We start from the raw sequence: 17,492 nt of genomic DNA, 5'->3' as shown, positions 1-17,492 counted from the left end.
TGTTTAGTTTAACCATCAGGAATAGAACTATTTTTGAATAGTTTTCGAAATGAACAAATTTAAAACCATCATTTTTCTCAAGGAAAACTAAATATTTGCCAACATCACAATTAAGGAACCACATATACCATAGCCTCTTTTGTTTCTTGCTGAACTGGATATTTAATAACTGGAGGACATATACCACATGGTGAGGCAGGGGGACTGCATTAAATTCGACAGTGAACTTTCTGGGAAATTATTTTCATGTACATCTTGCAGCCAGTGGCCACATCTGGGGCTGGAAGTTCAAGAAAAACCTAAACAACTTATACATTATTTTGATACACAAGGAGACAAAATGCAAGAGTTTTAGGAGACAGAGACAGAAAACCATCTCAGACAGGATTCCTTGAAAGCCCACTGTGTGATTAGCAGAGTTAGAATCTAAGAATGCTGAGACCCCAAACCAGACCTAGTGGGGAGATACATATATAAACAGATTGTTATGGTCTACTGCAACAAACATTAGGAAGCAAGTTTGCACAGGGCAATTACCCAGAAGATAATTCTTGTTCCTCACAGAAGGAAACACGGAAGGTTCCAGAATGAGGTGCTAATGCTAAGCTTTGAGGGAAGAGTAGGAGTAAGTGAGATGAGAAAGCAGAGGAAGGACATTTCCAGTGGAGGAAACAGGACAAGGGGTAGAGTAGCTTACTGTGCTCATGGAACTACCTGTGTGATGTTAGATGAAGCTTCAATTTTTAGACATAGGCAAGTGAGCTTAAATAAGAAAAATGTTGTGTGTGTGTTAACATGATGATGACAACAACAAAATCAGTTCCCTACAATAAGCACCGCTCTTTGCCAAGCACTGGATATGCATTCTTCTATTTAATACAACGCAGTGCTCTGAGACAGGCACTATTTTCATCCCTATTTTGTAGATGAAGGGACACAAGCACAGATTGTTAGGTAATGTTGTGCCCAGGTGCTCTGTCTAGAAAGTAGCAGGGCCAAGAGTCAACCCTGAGATGTGGAACTCCAGAGAATGGGCTTGCAAGCATTAGCATAATCCTCTTGATAACACCTTATGAGAGAGTGGACCCTACTTTATCTTTGATGGCAGGGACAGCACTTTGTCTGAAAGGTCCTGACCTGTTGTGACATGTGTGCAAGTGAGCTGCTCTTGTAGACATGAAAACTCTTGAATGAGTCTGTTCTGTTAGGTAAACCAGGGGCATTCTAGGTTGCCACAGAGAAGAGGGCAGATTTTCCATGCAGACTCTTGCTGGGACATGTCCTCAATGCGCAAACGGTGAGAAATCACAATATTTAATCATGGCTGAAACTCTGGTTGAGAAGTCTAGATCTCTGGGTTAGATAGACGGCCTTTGCAAAGGCTTGCCAGCCTGGTAGGAAGCAGTAGTTGCTTTTGTACACAGTGCCAGGTGTCATGGTTGGGTAGGACATCCCATTTCCCAGGGATCCTGGGTCCACAATATTACCCACTTACAGCCTCAAGGTTGTACCAAGTTGTCCAAATGGGCTCAGGGGTTCAAATATTCATATTCTATTGATTTTCCATTTATCTGTGGAAAGTCAATTAATTTCTCTTTTAGCTCCTATATTTCACCTTTCAGATGAGCATGATGAACTCTCTCTGAAACCTTCAAAACAAGTCACTTAATCATTAAGAATCTTTTCAGAATGAAACCAAAAATTTGGTTATCATTATATCATCTACCTACTCTACAAATTAAACAACTCTATAGATTAACTGCCAGTGCCATCTTAAAAAAAACAAAAAGTAAAGGGAAAGCGTTTACTTGTTTGGGTTAACGTACATTCCTTAGCATTAAAATGACCTGCTTTACATTTATTTTTCCCCACACACTGGACTGCTTTCATATGAAGTTCTTGCCAACTGGTCTCCATTAAAAACAATTTAGTCTTTCTGAACTGTTTCCGTTACTAAATCTCAGTTCACGCTAATGCAGGACAAGGCACACCACAGCAATCCTGGGCTAAAATGCAAAAGTGTATTCATTTAAATAACCTGGATTATATAACCCTTTTCAAAGCAAACTGCAGCAGGCCTATCATAAGAACTGAGTGCATTGTTTCATGTTCTAAAGGACCCACTGGCTTCTTCAAACTAAAAGAAAAAGACACACAGCATTGAGACCTTTGTTACTTTTTACATATTATTGATATTTTTATGACTAGTATAAAAATAGTATAAATATAATAAATGATATTGTACTCTTAATATTTGTTTTTTTAAGATTTTTCTCACTTGTCATGGAATAGTTAATGGGTGGTACTGGAGTTCTAGGCTTTGCTTTTGCTTTTTGACAATGCTTTAACACTGAAATAAACAAAGTTTTCCTTTACTAAACATAACACATTTGTTTATCCTCATGATTTATTGAAATAGACATAAAAAGGGTAATATACGACAAATTGTTGTGCATTTATTTAACAGAGAATCCTACTTTCATAGAGAATGGTCCAAGAATCTCATCTCTCCAATTTCTTCCTACCCCTTCATTTTGTAACTTCACAATTTAAGGTGAAAAAAACAGCAAAACAATAAATTGGATTTGAGTAAACAAGTGTAATCCCAGCAGTAACTCCTGTTAATGCTTTAAAGAATGTTTAGGAGTTTGAATACAAACCAGGTGAGATTAGAAGACATAATTTAAAGAATTATTTAGTTACATTCTCATCTCAAAGCTTAACGTACACAAAATGTTCATTAATAGGGCTGAGAAATATATTTATGAGTTCCAAGCATCAACATCATGATTAAAAAAACAATAGGCATTTCAGTGTCCTGCCATACCTTTCACCACAGCCTAATCAGAATTTTTAATCTATGTAACTCAAGACTGCAAAACAAAGAACCCACCTTTTAGAAAGTTTTTAAATGAGTTTACCTCAGAATTACTTTGGTACTGTCTTCATAAGGAAACAGTCAGTGGTGTACAGCCAAACTATTAAAATTGGTTTGTAATCTATGTCACTAAAAAGTAGAAGTTTATAGCATTCAAATGCATTTTAAGCCTTTAAGGTGTCTCACATTCATGATGATGCAGAATAAATCAGGTCCCTTTGTCCCCATCCTCTAGCCAGTGCACCTTCTTTACATTTAATGCAAAAGTCCACAAGACACAAGTTGTCTAAGACTTCACAAACATGGCCAGCCTTTCAGGTAGGAAAACAAGGGAAGATATACACATGTATAGTTGGAGGACTCTGAATACTAGCCACTACCTTTAACTCTTGCTTCATATCTTTCAAAATTTAAGGTGTTTGCTGTCTACAGAGATTCCCTATGAAAATACAAAATGGAAGGCACTCTGAATAAGCCAAATATTGTTTAGTTCACCATTTTTCTTAAGGATACCTGCCAAAATAATAGTTGTAATAGGGCTCTACTCTATTAAACAAACTGTGTTGAATAATACTTTATTGGTCTTACATTCAGTTATGTGGATTCGTTTTGAAACTTTATTTTGCCGTATCAACTTCAGAACATTGGTCACTGATTTTTTATGTGGCTATAATATACTATAGCATTTCAGATTTAGGAAGAATAGTCCTAGTTTCAGACAGTGTCTTAAAGTTCGCATAACAATCAAATAATGAGCACTGGATTTTGTTTTGGAAAACATGGGCATGTGACTGCTATGTGTGAAAATGGATGGGAATCATTAATTTTCCTCTCAGTATCTCTCCCCTGCTCCACCTCCATGTTCATCTTGTTCTCCTGTGCATCCCATATACTTGCAGGTCCCTGCTCACCTTCTCCTTACCCTTCCCTGGCTAAATGTATTGGAAAGATTTCACCACAAGTCAGGATAGAGCTGGAAGCAAGGTGGAAGGAATGGCACCTCTTGGGGCCATTGGGTCAAAAGAGATCATCTAGAGAACAATAAACCCTAGATCTGTGCCACACCTGAAATTTGGGATTTCAATGTATAACACCTGCATGGTGAGGGAATCACAAACAGGTAAGATATAATGTTGGCCCAGGGTCACTGAAATCCTGAGATCCTGCAGCAGAAGCAAGCACAGAATAGCTTTGTAGAGGCTCTTTCACAACCGAGAGAACAGGGAGTTGTGTCTTGCTCATCATGAGTGTTACTTGAATTCAGAAGTAATCGGGTGCTCATCTCAGCATTACTCAAGAGAGCTAAAATGAAGAACAATATGAATCTACATGGTCAAAACTCAGGGATTGACCAAATTATAATATAGCTACACAATCAAACACTTTACAACCTATGAAAATCACATTAGAAGAATATTTCATAACTTGGGAGAATGCAGAACTTGAATAAAGCAACTTATAAAACAGTATATGCATTATGATTCAAAGTTTGTTTAAAAAAAGTGCATATACTGTGTTTCCCCGAAAATAAGACCGGGTCTTATATTAAGGTATGCTTCAAAAGACACATTAAGGCTTATGTTCAGGGGATGTCATCCTAAAAAAATCATGCTAGGGCTTATTTTCGGTGAAACACGGCATGTGTAAGAAAAATGCTGGAAGAATATAGACCAAAAATAAACAGTATTTATTTCTGGGAGATATGATTACATTTTTTTACATTGTTTTTCTTTATTCTTTGTTACATTTTCCCAAATAATTACCAACAAACATGTCTCATACTAATGATAAACAAATCAATTCAAGTTTTCTAAAAATAATGATAATTCTTACCAGAGAGCCTATTTGAAAGTTTATGAGAAGATAAAAACTGTTGGGATTATTTTAAGAGGACAGCTACATCCAAAGCTGGAGTAGCCATAGCTGGAGTAGCTGTGGCTATGAAATGTGTGATAAATGCCAACACAAGATAATTTTTTTTGCTAGTTTGTACTTTTTCCTCCAACTCAGAATTTGAAGTTAATAACAATGCATTGAAATTATGCTTTATGAAAAAGCTACTGTTTTATGTAAAATTTCAAGCTTTCTAGGACTAAAGTGCAATATTCTATCAGCACCAAGCTAATGGGGGGGAAGAATCTCCAACAAGACAGTGTATGTGTATTTGTATATTGCAGTGTAGTCCAAACTGTCTACACCTTGATAAGCAACATAACTTCTAATGATTTACTCTATGAGATTATAGTAATGGATCTTTTAAACTGTTTAAAGTGATTATCTACAAAATGTCTACAACAAGTTATATTATAATTTTAAGTTTGAGACAATTCAAATGAAAAATAAATATAAGTTGTTACATTATTAGAACTGAAATTATCTACACCATAGGTTGGCAAGCCAGGTTTACCATGTTTGGGTACAGATTGTGAGCTCATAATAGTTTTTACATTTTTAAGTGGTTTGGAAAAAAAATCAAAAGAAAAATAATATTTCATGAAATGTGAAAATAATATGAAATCAAAATTTTGTTGTCCTTAAAGAAAGTTTTACTGGAGAACAGCCACACTCATATTTTCAAATCTTGCCCACGGCTGCTTTTGTACTATGATGGCTTCTTGAAATAATTGTGACAGAGACCGTAGGCATGAAAAGTATTAAAATATTCACTAACTGATCTTTTACATAAAACGTGTTTTCAAGGCAATTTTAAATATTCTTTATTTTTCCTATTATCTGTCTCTAGATGGCAGAAAGATGTTCAAACCAGGGTTGGGGTGGGAGGGCACTACTGCCCTATAAAAGATATTTACATTTCTAATTTATCCCCTAAAAGTCAGCCTTCCAACAGTATGAAACATTTATTTATATATGTGTTCTATTAATAAACCAAACATTAAATATCTAAAAGTAGTTAAAGGATTCATTTAATCTAGAACTAAGATCTATATAGAAATTTAGTATTTATTCACTCCTGCCTAAAATAAATATTATGTAAATCTACACCATTAAAGAGGCTCTCTATTGAGTACACATGACACATAAAATTATAATATATTTAAAGTGTATAACTTCATGATTTAAGTATACATTTTGAAATAATTACCTCAATCAAGTTAATTAACATTAATCACCCCCTCACATAACCCTTTTGTGAGTGTGTGAGAGATAGAATGTTTAAGATTTACCCTCTTAGCAAATTTCAACTATTATTAACTATAGTGACGCTGCTGTACATTAGATCCTCTGAACTTACTCATCTTTTAAGTAAGTTCGTACCCTTTTACCAACCTCTCCCTATTTTCCCTACCCCACTGCCTTGGCAATCACCATTATATGAGGTCTGGCAATTAAGTTCACGAACTTATTGCAATGATGTTGCTAACCTTTTTTGACTTCAGAGGGATTATTCATTATGAATTTGTATCAACTGGACAAACAGTTAACCAAGTTTACTATTTGGAAAAGGCTGCATGAAAAAATTAGACGGCCTGAACTTTTTGCCAACAATTCATGGCTCTTGCATAGCAACAATGCACCAGCTCACACAGCACTGTCTGCGAGGGCGGTTTTAGCCAGTAAACAAACAACTGTATTGAAACACCCTCCCTACTCACCTGACCTGGCCCCCAATGATTTCTTTCTTTGCCTGAAGACAAAAGGAAATACTGAAAGGAAGACATTTTGATGACATTTGGGACATCAAGAATAATACGACAACAGCTCTGATGGCCATTCCAGAAAAAGAGTTCCAAAATTGCTTTGAAGGATTGGGTGCTGGCACTGGTGCATAGCTTCCCAAGGGAAGTACTTCAAAGGTGACCATACTGATATTCAGCAATGAGGTGTTTAGCACTTTTTCTAGGATAAGTTCACTAACTTAATTGTCAGATCTTGTACTCTCTGTTCCTATGAGTTTTACCTTTTCTGTTTAGATTCCATATATGTGATATCATGCAGTATTTGTCTTTCTCTGTTTGACTTATATCACTTAGCACAAAGCCTTCAAGGTCCACCCATGTTGTCATAGATGGCAGGATTTCATTTTTTTTTATGGCTGAATAATATTCCATTATATGTATGTATACCAAATTTGCTTTATCCATCCATCCATTGACGGACACTTAGGTTGTCTACGTCTTAGCTCCTTAGTTTTTACATGTCTATGTAACATTCTTCTCTTTTTAGACTGAATTATACTTTTTAATTCTCCAGGTTAAATCATTTTGATTTGGAATTAGGTAGGTGGAGTGTGTGTGTGAGTGTGTGTGTGTGTGGTGTGTGGTGTGTGAGTGTGTGTGTGTTGGGTACTAACTTATTTTAACTGAGTATAAGTGGTTTTGAGGCAGGATAGGTAGCCTAGGAAATTGACAACCCCTTCCAAGGTACAATGGGAGTGCCTCATTCGTTACACAAGTAGCAAGTGACCATATCCAGCACCTACATCTATAGAAAAGCAAGAACCAGTTCATCCAGCAAGGCTAATCTCTATGACCCATATCTGACCTTTAACTAATTTTAATGTCATTTGCATTATGGTTACTACAACTCCAATCAGGCATCTGATGCCATGACAGTTCCGGATGAACCAAATAAGGAAGCAAAAGGGGGAAATGGAGGGTCCCACCAAATGAAGGTCTCCTGGGGAGGAGATGAATGAACCACGACCCAAAGGACATCACCAATTTTCTCCCCGGGGAGGGATACATTCCCCTAATTGGAACTTCTCAGCATGACTCATTCTCTGAGTTTGCCCACACTCTCTTCTCAAGTGTGTGCTTTCATTTTCAATAAATCACTTTCATGCTCCTGCATCTGTCTCACTCTTGAATTCTTGCTTGCATGGAGACAAGAACCTGGTCACCACTGCTCAGGGTTGAGTCCTCTCTTGAACATCCCGGTGAGCCTCTGGTGACAGTTTTCGGAATTGACTCTTTTTATTTTATCTTATCTGATCTTATTTTATTTTAACATTGCATAAATACAGCCACAAATGAGCTCTTATTATGACCAAATTTTACAATTTTTACAAATTTATTGATTATTTATGAATCAATAAGAGTAAGGTGAGTGGGCTCACACACACATTGTTTCTTCATATTAACTATCACATAAAGACTATATTAGTATCTCTTGAAAGAAGGATGCAAACCTATATTGTCAGCATGATATTATTCAAGTATTTGAAAATATAGATTCCTCATTTCTCAATAAGAAGACCTAAATCACCAATACCACTTCCCAGAGACATCAGAGAGAAGAATTCTGGCACAGTTTGCACCTCACCTTACATTCCCTCCTGATATATATATCAAGATATATATATATATATATATATATATATATACACACATATATATGTTATTTCATATATATGTGTATATATAAAGTTATATATATATATATATTTCATATATATATAAAACTTTTAATTATGAACTTTTTCATGGAAAAAGAAAAGTTAAAAAAGGGCAATAAATAACCCAATGCCAATCACCTAGTTTAAATAATTTTATCTCTCTCGCGCTGTCTCTCTCTCTCTACTCTCATGTTTGTTGCTAAACCAGTAGAAAGTTGCAGATATCATGACATTTTATCCCTAAATAATTTACCATGTATCTCCTAAAATAATGACATTTTCCTGTAAATCCACAATACAATCATGCACCTAAGAATTAACAAAAATTCTATACTATCAGCTAATAACCAATGAATATTTAAATTTCCCCATTTAACTTAAAAAGTCTTTTAAGAGATTCGTCACTGAACCAGGATATGACAGTCATATTCGTGCTAATTTTAGAGAAGACCAGATCATTTGCCTTGTAGAATCCACATTCTGGATTTTTCTGTTTTCCTATGAAATCATTTGTTACTTTTCTATCCTTTATATTTCCTATAAACTAGAGGCTAGGTCTAAAGGCTTAGCATTATGATGTTGTGTACTTCACTTTGCAGCACATCCAGAAGTGTGAAATATTGAGCTATCTCAATTTTGGTTATGTCAGTTTTGATAACTGGTTAAGGTGTTGACCCCCATTTTAAAAGTTTGATTTTCCTTTGCAACTGGCAAGTAATCAGTGAAGTTATACTTTGTCATTACTGCAAACATCCTCCACTCCAACAACCTTTTTAAGTAATGGTTTTAGTTTGTGACTAGAAACAAGTATTTCGTTAAGAATTAATAAATGGTAATTTTCTAGTTCTATTATTCCTTTCCCTTTCATTAGCTGGAATTATCCTGTAAAGAAGAGATTTCCCTCATTAACTGAAAATAGCCTAAAGTTCCTTCTAAAAAGTCAAAGTAAATGCTGGATTCTTTATATCTTTAATTCACATTTTCACAGTACAGAGTTTATTTAATAGTCATTTCAGAGTAATGAGTTCGTGTAAATCTAATTTGAAGCAATTAGATTTCTTTTTCTCATCATGGACTCATGTATTTTTTTTTTTTTTTTTAATTTTTAGAATCAATTAGTTATTTATTAGTATTTTTTGATGCTTAATTTGTCCTCTGTTTGGCCCATGAGAGCTCCTTCTAGCTGGATGCTTGAACACATCATTATCTTTTGATGTCAAGTGTTCTTCCTGGATCTCGGTCCACAGCTGAGACCATGTGTTGTTCCACTTGCTACAAACAACAGCTTCCCCTCTTTCCTGTCCCAGTGGCATCTCCATCTGAAGAGATCTTCTACTTCCTTCTAGACTGTGTCATTCAATAAATTTAAAGTGCTGGACTCCCACCCCACCAACTTTTTGCTTAACACATCAAGAAGGAAGAACCCCTGCAAACTCAAACAAGATCATAAAGGAGGTCACCTCCTCTTGAAATGTCTTAAGATTTCTCTTACCTTGCATAGTAGTCATTGGGTGGAACTGCTTCTTGAAAGAATTGGAACTGGTATAAGTAGAGTCCAATCAAGTGTCCTGCGGTGAAAATAGCCAGCAGAACACAGAGACAGCTGAACAGCAAAGGATCAAATGTCCGGCACCAGGACCACCAGGTGCACAGACCCAAAAATACAAAGAAGTAGACAGAGGAGGTCAAAGACGGCAACATCATACCTAAGGAAGAAGGAATGCAATCATGAAAAATTACATAGAAATAGAAAATGATTTACCACTCAGTAATCGCAAGTACTGGAGATTAAGTAGATATCCTTCATGTGCTTTTAGGTATTGATCAAGTTTTTAAAATATTAATCACGTTTTATTTACAAAATCAAAATTAATGCTATTTTTATTATGAAAAAAGTCACACATGAAGTCATATTTGTAAATATGGGGAAATACCAGATGATGAAAAAATTCTACCTGTGGTGTTTGAGCCAAATAAACATCTACTTTTCATACCAGTAGAATTTGGCATATTTACTTGCATATTTCCATCTTCTATTTCTCCCTAAAAGTTTTCAGGAATACTTATATGTCCATTTCAACTTTCCCCAGTACTATTTTTAAAATAATGATTTTTTTGTTTGTTTTTGGTTAACTAAGATTCATAATAATATTATGTCCCATGGCAGTTAAAGTCTCACCAAAACTTTGTTCTACCTGACAAAATTTGATTTGCCCTATCACCAAAAGGGGAAACGTAAAATGAAGTAATTCCTCTACAGGCATTTAAAAAACTTTTTTGGGGGGCATTTTGAAATGACTTCTCATTAAAATACTGGATTACATTTCTTGAGAAATTCTATTCTCCTTTCCACTTTTTAATTTTCCTATTGAAAAACAATTAAGTTGTTTCATTTTGTAAAATTTCAACTAAGCAGTATGAAATAAACTTCACAGTAGCTCTGAAACAATGGTGAACAGGGAAATGGAAGGAGAAAAATGATTACGATAACAGTATATGGAACAAGCAGTCTGTAGCCAAAATTTAAAGGAAGTGAGTGTCTGTGCTGGAAGATTACAATCTAACTTAGGAAGAAAAATAGTAAATCCTGGAGAGTTAAATTACGACCACTAATGAATCAATGTAAACAGACATGGTTCCGGAATGCACATGTGCAGCTCTGGATGGGTACACTAAAATTGTTCATTGTAGCAGGTCACCATTCATAAACTCTGAGGGAGAATAGTTATTTTACTGACCTACACATAGAAAATGACATCACTTAACAGATATGGAAAAAGATTGCTTTACAGAGGTTAACAAGAACCATCTAAAAACATAAAAAATAGAACTGCACCGGAAAAATTATTTTTGTGTGTGGTTTGTACATGAGGCCACTTTTACAAAAGCTTCAGTTATTATTTTGGTATCATGGAATAGAATTGCTCCCTTCTTTATTTTCTCTTTGACCATTTTTTTCATTCTTCGCCAAAGTACCACTGTGCTCCACCCAGTATTGGAAACTCTTACCTGATGAACCAAGTAAAATCGTCACAACAACTTTTCCAGCAGTGGTTATCATGTTGCCAATAAACTCCTTAAGCTTAGAAGCTACAAAGGCAAGCCTGCGGAAGATTTTTAATTTTGTGCTTTCTTCCATCTCGCCTTCAACACCATCTCCTCCATCTAAATCCTCTTCATAGATCAGTGCCTCTTCTGAATCTATTTTTCCTCCTCCAGCCTAAATAAATAAATAAATAAATAACAAAAGAAAAAACAGAAAACACAGCAGTCCAGAACTCTGATTATATGCTTTGTAATTTATGGGTCAGTCAATGAGGTGATTTCACAAATCAGGAAAAAAAAAATGCAAACAACCACTTAAGTTCCCCAGGTCTCTGATAGTCTCTGTAGAAGCACAAGGAACTCTGATCTTTCTAGAATAAGTAAATAGGAAACATCATTAATCTTAGGGTCCCTAAGAGTATGTCATTTTACCTACATGAGCACATTTTTTAGAGGCAGAACAAGAAACTGTCTGAAACATCTATTAATAATCTAAGTTTTCATCAACCTGGGTTTGGTTCCTCAAATTTACTGAGTTTGCCAGAAAGCTGACTGGAGGTCTGACTTTAACTGAAAGGGTAGGTCAAATCAGTGCTTAGGAAATCCTTCTTCCTGAAGTTTATCTTTGTTCACTATTTTAGTATTTCCTGACCGCGGGAGGATGAGTGGTCTTGGGCTACTTGGCTAAATATGCAGTCACTTCCTATCTTATCCTTTTAGAGAATAATGTACTTGTTTAATCCTAGACAGTTCAGCACCTCAGTACAATTGTTAGAGATTTATGGAAGAAACACATGTACAGAACATACACATATTTTCATGTATTATTTTAAACTGAGTATACTAGGGTGCTTTTGTTTGTTTTGTTTTTAAATAATACATAGGAATTTTTTTTTGACTAATTAGAATCTTTCTCTAGAAGGGTTAGGATATTTTTAAAGGAATTATAAATATAAACCATCACCTTAAGACAAAAGGAGGCTGTTTCAGATGCATGAAACTTTGTTTGCTTTTGCCCCTAGGCTGACAGACTTCCTGTCTTTTAGCCAGATTGGAAAAATTGCAGCTGGCGGCAGAGCCAGCAGGGTCTTCAGGCCCAGTTCAGACATCTATTTAAGGCTTAAAGAGTAGAGCCTGGCCTCTCTATTTATCCATTTGAAAGGGTCTTTTCTGGTAGACGTTGTTCAGATACTTATATAATATTCACTGACGATATCTGAACCTCTAACAAAGCACAGGTTCGCCGGAGGAAGGCAGGCATAGGAAGGATGGTACAAAGTTCAAGTAAGTGCAGAGTGGCCTTGAGGACTCAGATCTTGTTTGCCTAGAAGGGTACAATCACTACTGACTTAAGTTGGCTGTTGAAGAAGCCAAGACTACAGGATGCACACCTACACACCTACACACACACACACACACACACACACACACACACACACACAGAGATTTAATCCTGGGCTTATTCAAGTTTATGTGCCCATATTTGGTTCTACTGTATTCCATCATGACACATTTGTATTTTTTCCTGAAGGAAAAGAAATATCTCATATTTCTTCATTAAGATTTTTCTATCTGTTCAAGGCCTGGTGTATGTTAGCATCTCTAGTAAGAGATATAGCAATAAACATGTAAACAGGTGAAAAAAAAATTAGCAAGCTGAATATCTCACAGTGATAAATGCTATTCAGAGAATTAAAATAGAGTAATGTGATTGTGAGTGGCAGGGTACGTATTTTAGATTCTGAGGTCAGGGAGAGCCTCCCTCAGGAGGTAACATTTAAGCTAAGATCTGAATGTCACAAAGTCACCCACCCATGTGGAAAATCTTAGGCAGGAGTATTCCAGGCAGAAAGAAGAGCTGGTCAAGGCTTCCTGGTGGGTCCAGAAAGAAGGTATGTGTTCCAAGACCTACTTCTTTTTCCACCTCTGGCTGGTATTTCAGCCCACCTACCCAAAGCCCACCTGTGGAGAAGACACTCAAAACCTGCTCCCTCCTTTGGCTGTGGATAAGCTGCATATGCTGGGACACTGGGGAGAAGGATGGCCCCATCCATCCTCCCCTCTACCCTGCAGGACCTCGTGTTCCCTTTCTCTCAAATCACCCCATGAACAAACATGCTTCACCATCTCACTTTAGAAGAACACACACCTTCCAACCCACATTTGCCTCACAAAGCAAAACTCTTTAAGAGTTGGCTAGCTGCATGGTGTCACTTTCCCCACAATTAATTTCTCTGGAACCCACTGTGATGCGACTTTGATTGCCAACCTCGCAACCCACTGAGGGGTACAATGATGTGCTTCACACGGCAATCCCCAGGGAGACCGCAGCCAGGAGGTCGTTGCTGTGTCACCTCAAGGAGAGGTGAGTAGCGGAGCGGAAGAGAGTTGCGTGTCGTTTCAGTATGTTTTGGAGGTCGAGTCAGCAAGGCTAGCTGGTGTATTTGACGTGGAGGTAGGAGGACTAGAGGAGAATCGAAAACAGTTTCTATATTTTTGTCTTTCTTATAAGATGAGGACAACCTGAAGTGGAGCAGGTTGGAGGAATTCAATTCTGAGATTCTTTTCAGGCATTCCTGTTGGCGGTGTCACCAGGGCAGCTAGTGTAAGAATTTGGAGTGCTGGAGAAGGTGGGAACTGACGAGGTGCATTTGAGGTTCACTGGCATATGGATGGTTTTTAAAGTCACCATGTGATGAGATCACCTAGAGAGTATGCAGAAGTTCCACCTCTCAGGTGCTGCCACACCCTGGGACCAGTCTGTCTCCCCAGCCTAATCCTCATCTTTGCCTAGAAGCATCACATGCAGGAAGCCATGTGGGGAACCCAGAATCCACAAGTTCTCTTTGCCTTGGGACATGCTAGTCCCTTCCCAGATCCTAAGGCCCTGGCTTACATGCTAGCTCTTCTTTCTGCCTGTTCCATCTCCTCTAAGCAGAGTTACTGAGGTGGATCATTCTAGTGACACTGCTGCTATGGCACCCGCATTGCCATCCACAGAGCTGTTCATTGAGCATCTGCCGCTTAATATCCCCTCACAAGAGGTGAACAACACATTAAAAATCCTCCTTGAAGAAGTAAGTTTGGCCAAAACCTTTAGTCACTGTACTTGAAAAAAGGAGACAGAGAGAACATAGCTAGAGCTGCCTGGGTCACAGAAACATGCTGGTAAGATTCATAATAAATGACTTATTATTCAATTATAGAATTGCTACGGATGTAGATTAAATCAAGTAGAAATCTCTTTGTGAGGTTAAACAAATGCATTTCTCTGACCTCTCTTAGGCGGGACTGGGGACACTGTGATTTTTATAAACATACCACTGCACTTGAGGTTTTTCATTGTTTTTGTACCAAAATCCCTGAGGCCCTCTGTTGGAAATGCTTTCCAAACCTGTCAAGCTGAGAGAGAGCCGAAAGTGAGACGGGTTTGACTCTGTAAGTCCCTACTGTCCAGGCTGGGGGACCAGAACTGCCGTTAGTCATGTCAGGCCAGCTTATTAACAGGTAGAATTCCTCCCCCTAAATAATTTGTCTGGTGAACTATAAACAATGACAATCCAGAAGAGCATCTACTCACTCCAACATATTTACTAACAAGCCGCCTTGCTGGTCAGTTACATTCTGTCCCTGCATTGGAACACAACTTGATTCTGGCCTTGAAGCTAAGAAAGAGTAGCTGTAAATAAAGATTTAGTCCTCCTGGTTCCTAAGCTATCTCAGAAATTAAAGTCAAGAAGAATGCTTTACAGTTTAAAAAGCCACATAAAATATTATTTATCATTATTGTCCGTGTCAAAATCTAAAACTTATTTGAAGAACTGTCAGTCCTTTAACTTGCCATCTGTAAAAGTTCCTGACTTCAAAATGTGCCCACATGTATTATGGTAGTGTCTCTCATTTCATGAGGGGAAGCTCTAAAGTGGTGTGGGCTCAGCTGCGTGCAGGTCTTTATTCTCAAACTGGCTCAGGGCCTAAACACAGAGCAGCCTCTGCATCTCATCCCACAGCGGCCTCCCGAGAGCCCACCCCCACCAGTCATAGCATCAGCATTCATTTCCACTGAAATTTGGATAAGGAAGACACAATAAATTGTAGAACCCAAACATCCATATTTCTTTACCTCCAAGCACTAAAAGATTCAACCTAGGTTGGAATAAATACTAAAGATCGCCTGGGAATCTTTAAGAGGACAGATTACCAAGCTCCATCCAAAATTTCCTAAATCAGAAATTCCGAGAGTGAATCCAAGATCTGCATGAATAAGAGCTGCCATAGGTCACTCTGAAGCAGCTCGCCTAGAATCCACACACTGGCTGACATCTGCCACCACTGAGTCACTGAATCTACATTCAGCTGATGAAGCAAAATCTGAAATACGTTGTTTGACTCGTATCTTAGGCAGACTCCCTTAAATGGCAAATATATTGTAGTGATTTATCTGTGAAGCCCCTTTAGGTTTCAGTCAACTTTCAGATGTTAGACCAGAGCTTTTCATGTAGCTGAGTCTATTTTCCTCTTTGTGGTTAAAATCAAGCCATTAGAAACATTTCAATGGGCGTGTATCAAAGTCACAAATAGTGAGTCAAAAGCTCTGGGAGGCAAAATGAGCATTTTTTCTAAAGTACATTTTTCATGAGTTGTTTATTCATTGTTTATTATTAAATGTTAACGATTTATCTTAACAGAATGGGTTCATCTCAACAGAAGAGCCCAAGGCAGGAAAAGGCAAGTATTGTGACTCACTACAGAAGATAAATGCCATCCACAGTGTCCCCGTGGAGCAAGCAGTCAGGGAGAAGAAGAGAGACTTGTTTCTGTGGTGTCAGGTATGTTATGTAAGCCTAACATGCTAGCGTTGTACAGATAAAGCAAATATTTTATTCTGTTGCTACATTTGTTTTAGGAAGAATTTTTCCAAACTTTTAAGAGCAGTTTAAATAGTCCCGTTTCATTTGGAAAAGTGAGTATGGAGATGTATGCTCTCAACCACCTTCTACAGAGTAATGAAAGTTAATAAAGGACAGGTAAAGGCAAACTGAATTAGCAGACAGTGACTGGTTAGGTTAGCCAGGACTGCAGGGTTTGTGGAGCTTAAAAAAAAAAGTCTTACAGTGGTACCACGACACACATGCTGCTGCCTCCCAGGGATTCTGATTTACTAGGTCTGGGATGGGCCCCTGCATCAGAACCTTTAAAAACTTCCCACATCAAATCCCCAAGTTAGAGATTGCAACAGTCTCTAGGAATCATCTGAACATCATTTGAAAGGGAAATGAACAATAATGGAGATTAGATCAACTGGATTGACCATTTATTTTAAAGTCTTTTTTCTTTGAGATTTATTTTTCAAAAATCATTTAATGGAACAGCATAAAACCAAATCAGCATACACACACACACATACACACACACACCTATATCATCTACCCAAAGTTTGTCTTTGGTTGCAGAGATTATTACTGACTCTTTTGTAAAAACCAGCTAAGTTTTAGCTCTTCTAACTGACACACCCTGATGCTCCCTCTAGAAATAAAGAATTCAGAGAGTGATGACAAAAGCAGCATTTTTGAGGCCACACAAACCCTTCCTGTTGCTCAAAAATTTCCCAAAAAATTCAGGACCCATATCACTACCTGTGATGAACTAAGATACAAAGAAAAAGGCACATCTTTGTTATTAAAATGTCGAAAGGCTGAGCAGTGCTGTAGCTGCTGTGGAAACCACAGCATTCCTTCCCCATCCATCCGCTCCGGGTCCTCCCTCCACTCAGGACTTCTTTAGGAGACTGAGCTCTGCTCTGAGTACCATGCCAAGTACAGGGTGGGATACAAATGCAGATATCTGCCATGGGATCCCAGAGGTGCTGAGGTCACTCCAAGGACATAAACCAGGTATATATAATTTTCTAAAAAGAGAATATAAGTTCCTGAGAACATTGAGAGGAAAAAGGGATTGAAGCTGACTACAGGGGTTTGGAATGCCCTATTCCAGGTATTGTCAAGCCAATGTGATGACAAAAAGTACAAAGGTCTGGAAAGCAAAGTAAGAAAATAAAAAAAGTCCTTGTTAGGTAGTACTTTTTGACCATCTTGGCACATAGCAGGTATTGAATAAATAGGCATGCCCATAGATAAATCGGCCTCCTCCTCTGCAGTCATAGTAAGGAGAGATCAATCAAGACAGTGTGAGTCAGACACAGAAAGACAAATA

General features: G+C 37.5%; 1 protein-coding gene across 7 annotated transcripts in view; it reads right to left on the bottom strand.

The window, feature by feature from the left end:
• The window catches only part of PIEZO2 (piezo type mechanosensitive ion channel component 2), a 436,387-nt gene that overhangs the window by 160,130 nt on the left and 258,765 nt on the right, over positions 1 to 17,492 (bottom strand). For all 7 annotated transcript variants that reach the window (XR_016021128.1, XM_088797899.1, XM_088797898.1 and 4 more), the window contains 2 exons: positions 11,244 to 11,454; positions 9,727 to 9,940 (listed from right to left, as the gene is read on the bottom strand). Coding sequence is in view for 6 of the 7 variants with exons in the window: in XM_088797899.1 (XP_088654025.1) it covers positions 9,727 to 9,940; positions 11,244 to 11,454 (425 nt within the window). In the remaining variant the exon portion in view is untranslated. The remainder of the gene's footprint in view (positions 1 to 9,726; positions 9,941 to 11,243; positions 11,455 to 17,492) is intronic.

This window comes from Rhinolophus sinicus, chromosome 4, assembly GCF_057876585.1.
Source record: "Rhinolophus sinicus isolate RSI-liver-muscle chromosome 4, RSI-T2T, whole genome shotgun sequence".
Lineage (NCBI taxonomy): Eukaryota > Metazoa > Chordata > Mammalia > Chiroptera > Rhinolophidae > Rhinolophus > Rhinolophus sinicus.
Note: the sequence above shows the minus strand (reverse complement) of the source record. Positions and strands in the feature narration are given on the sequence as shown.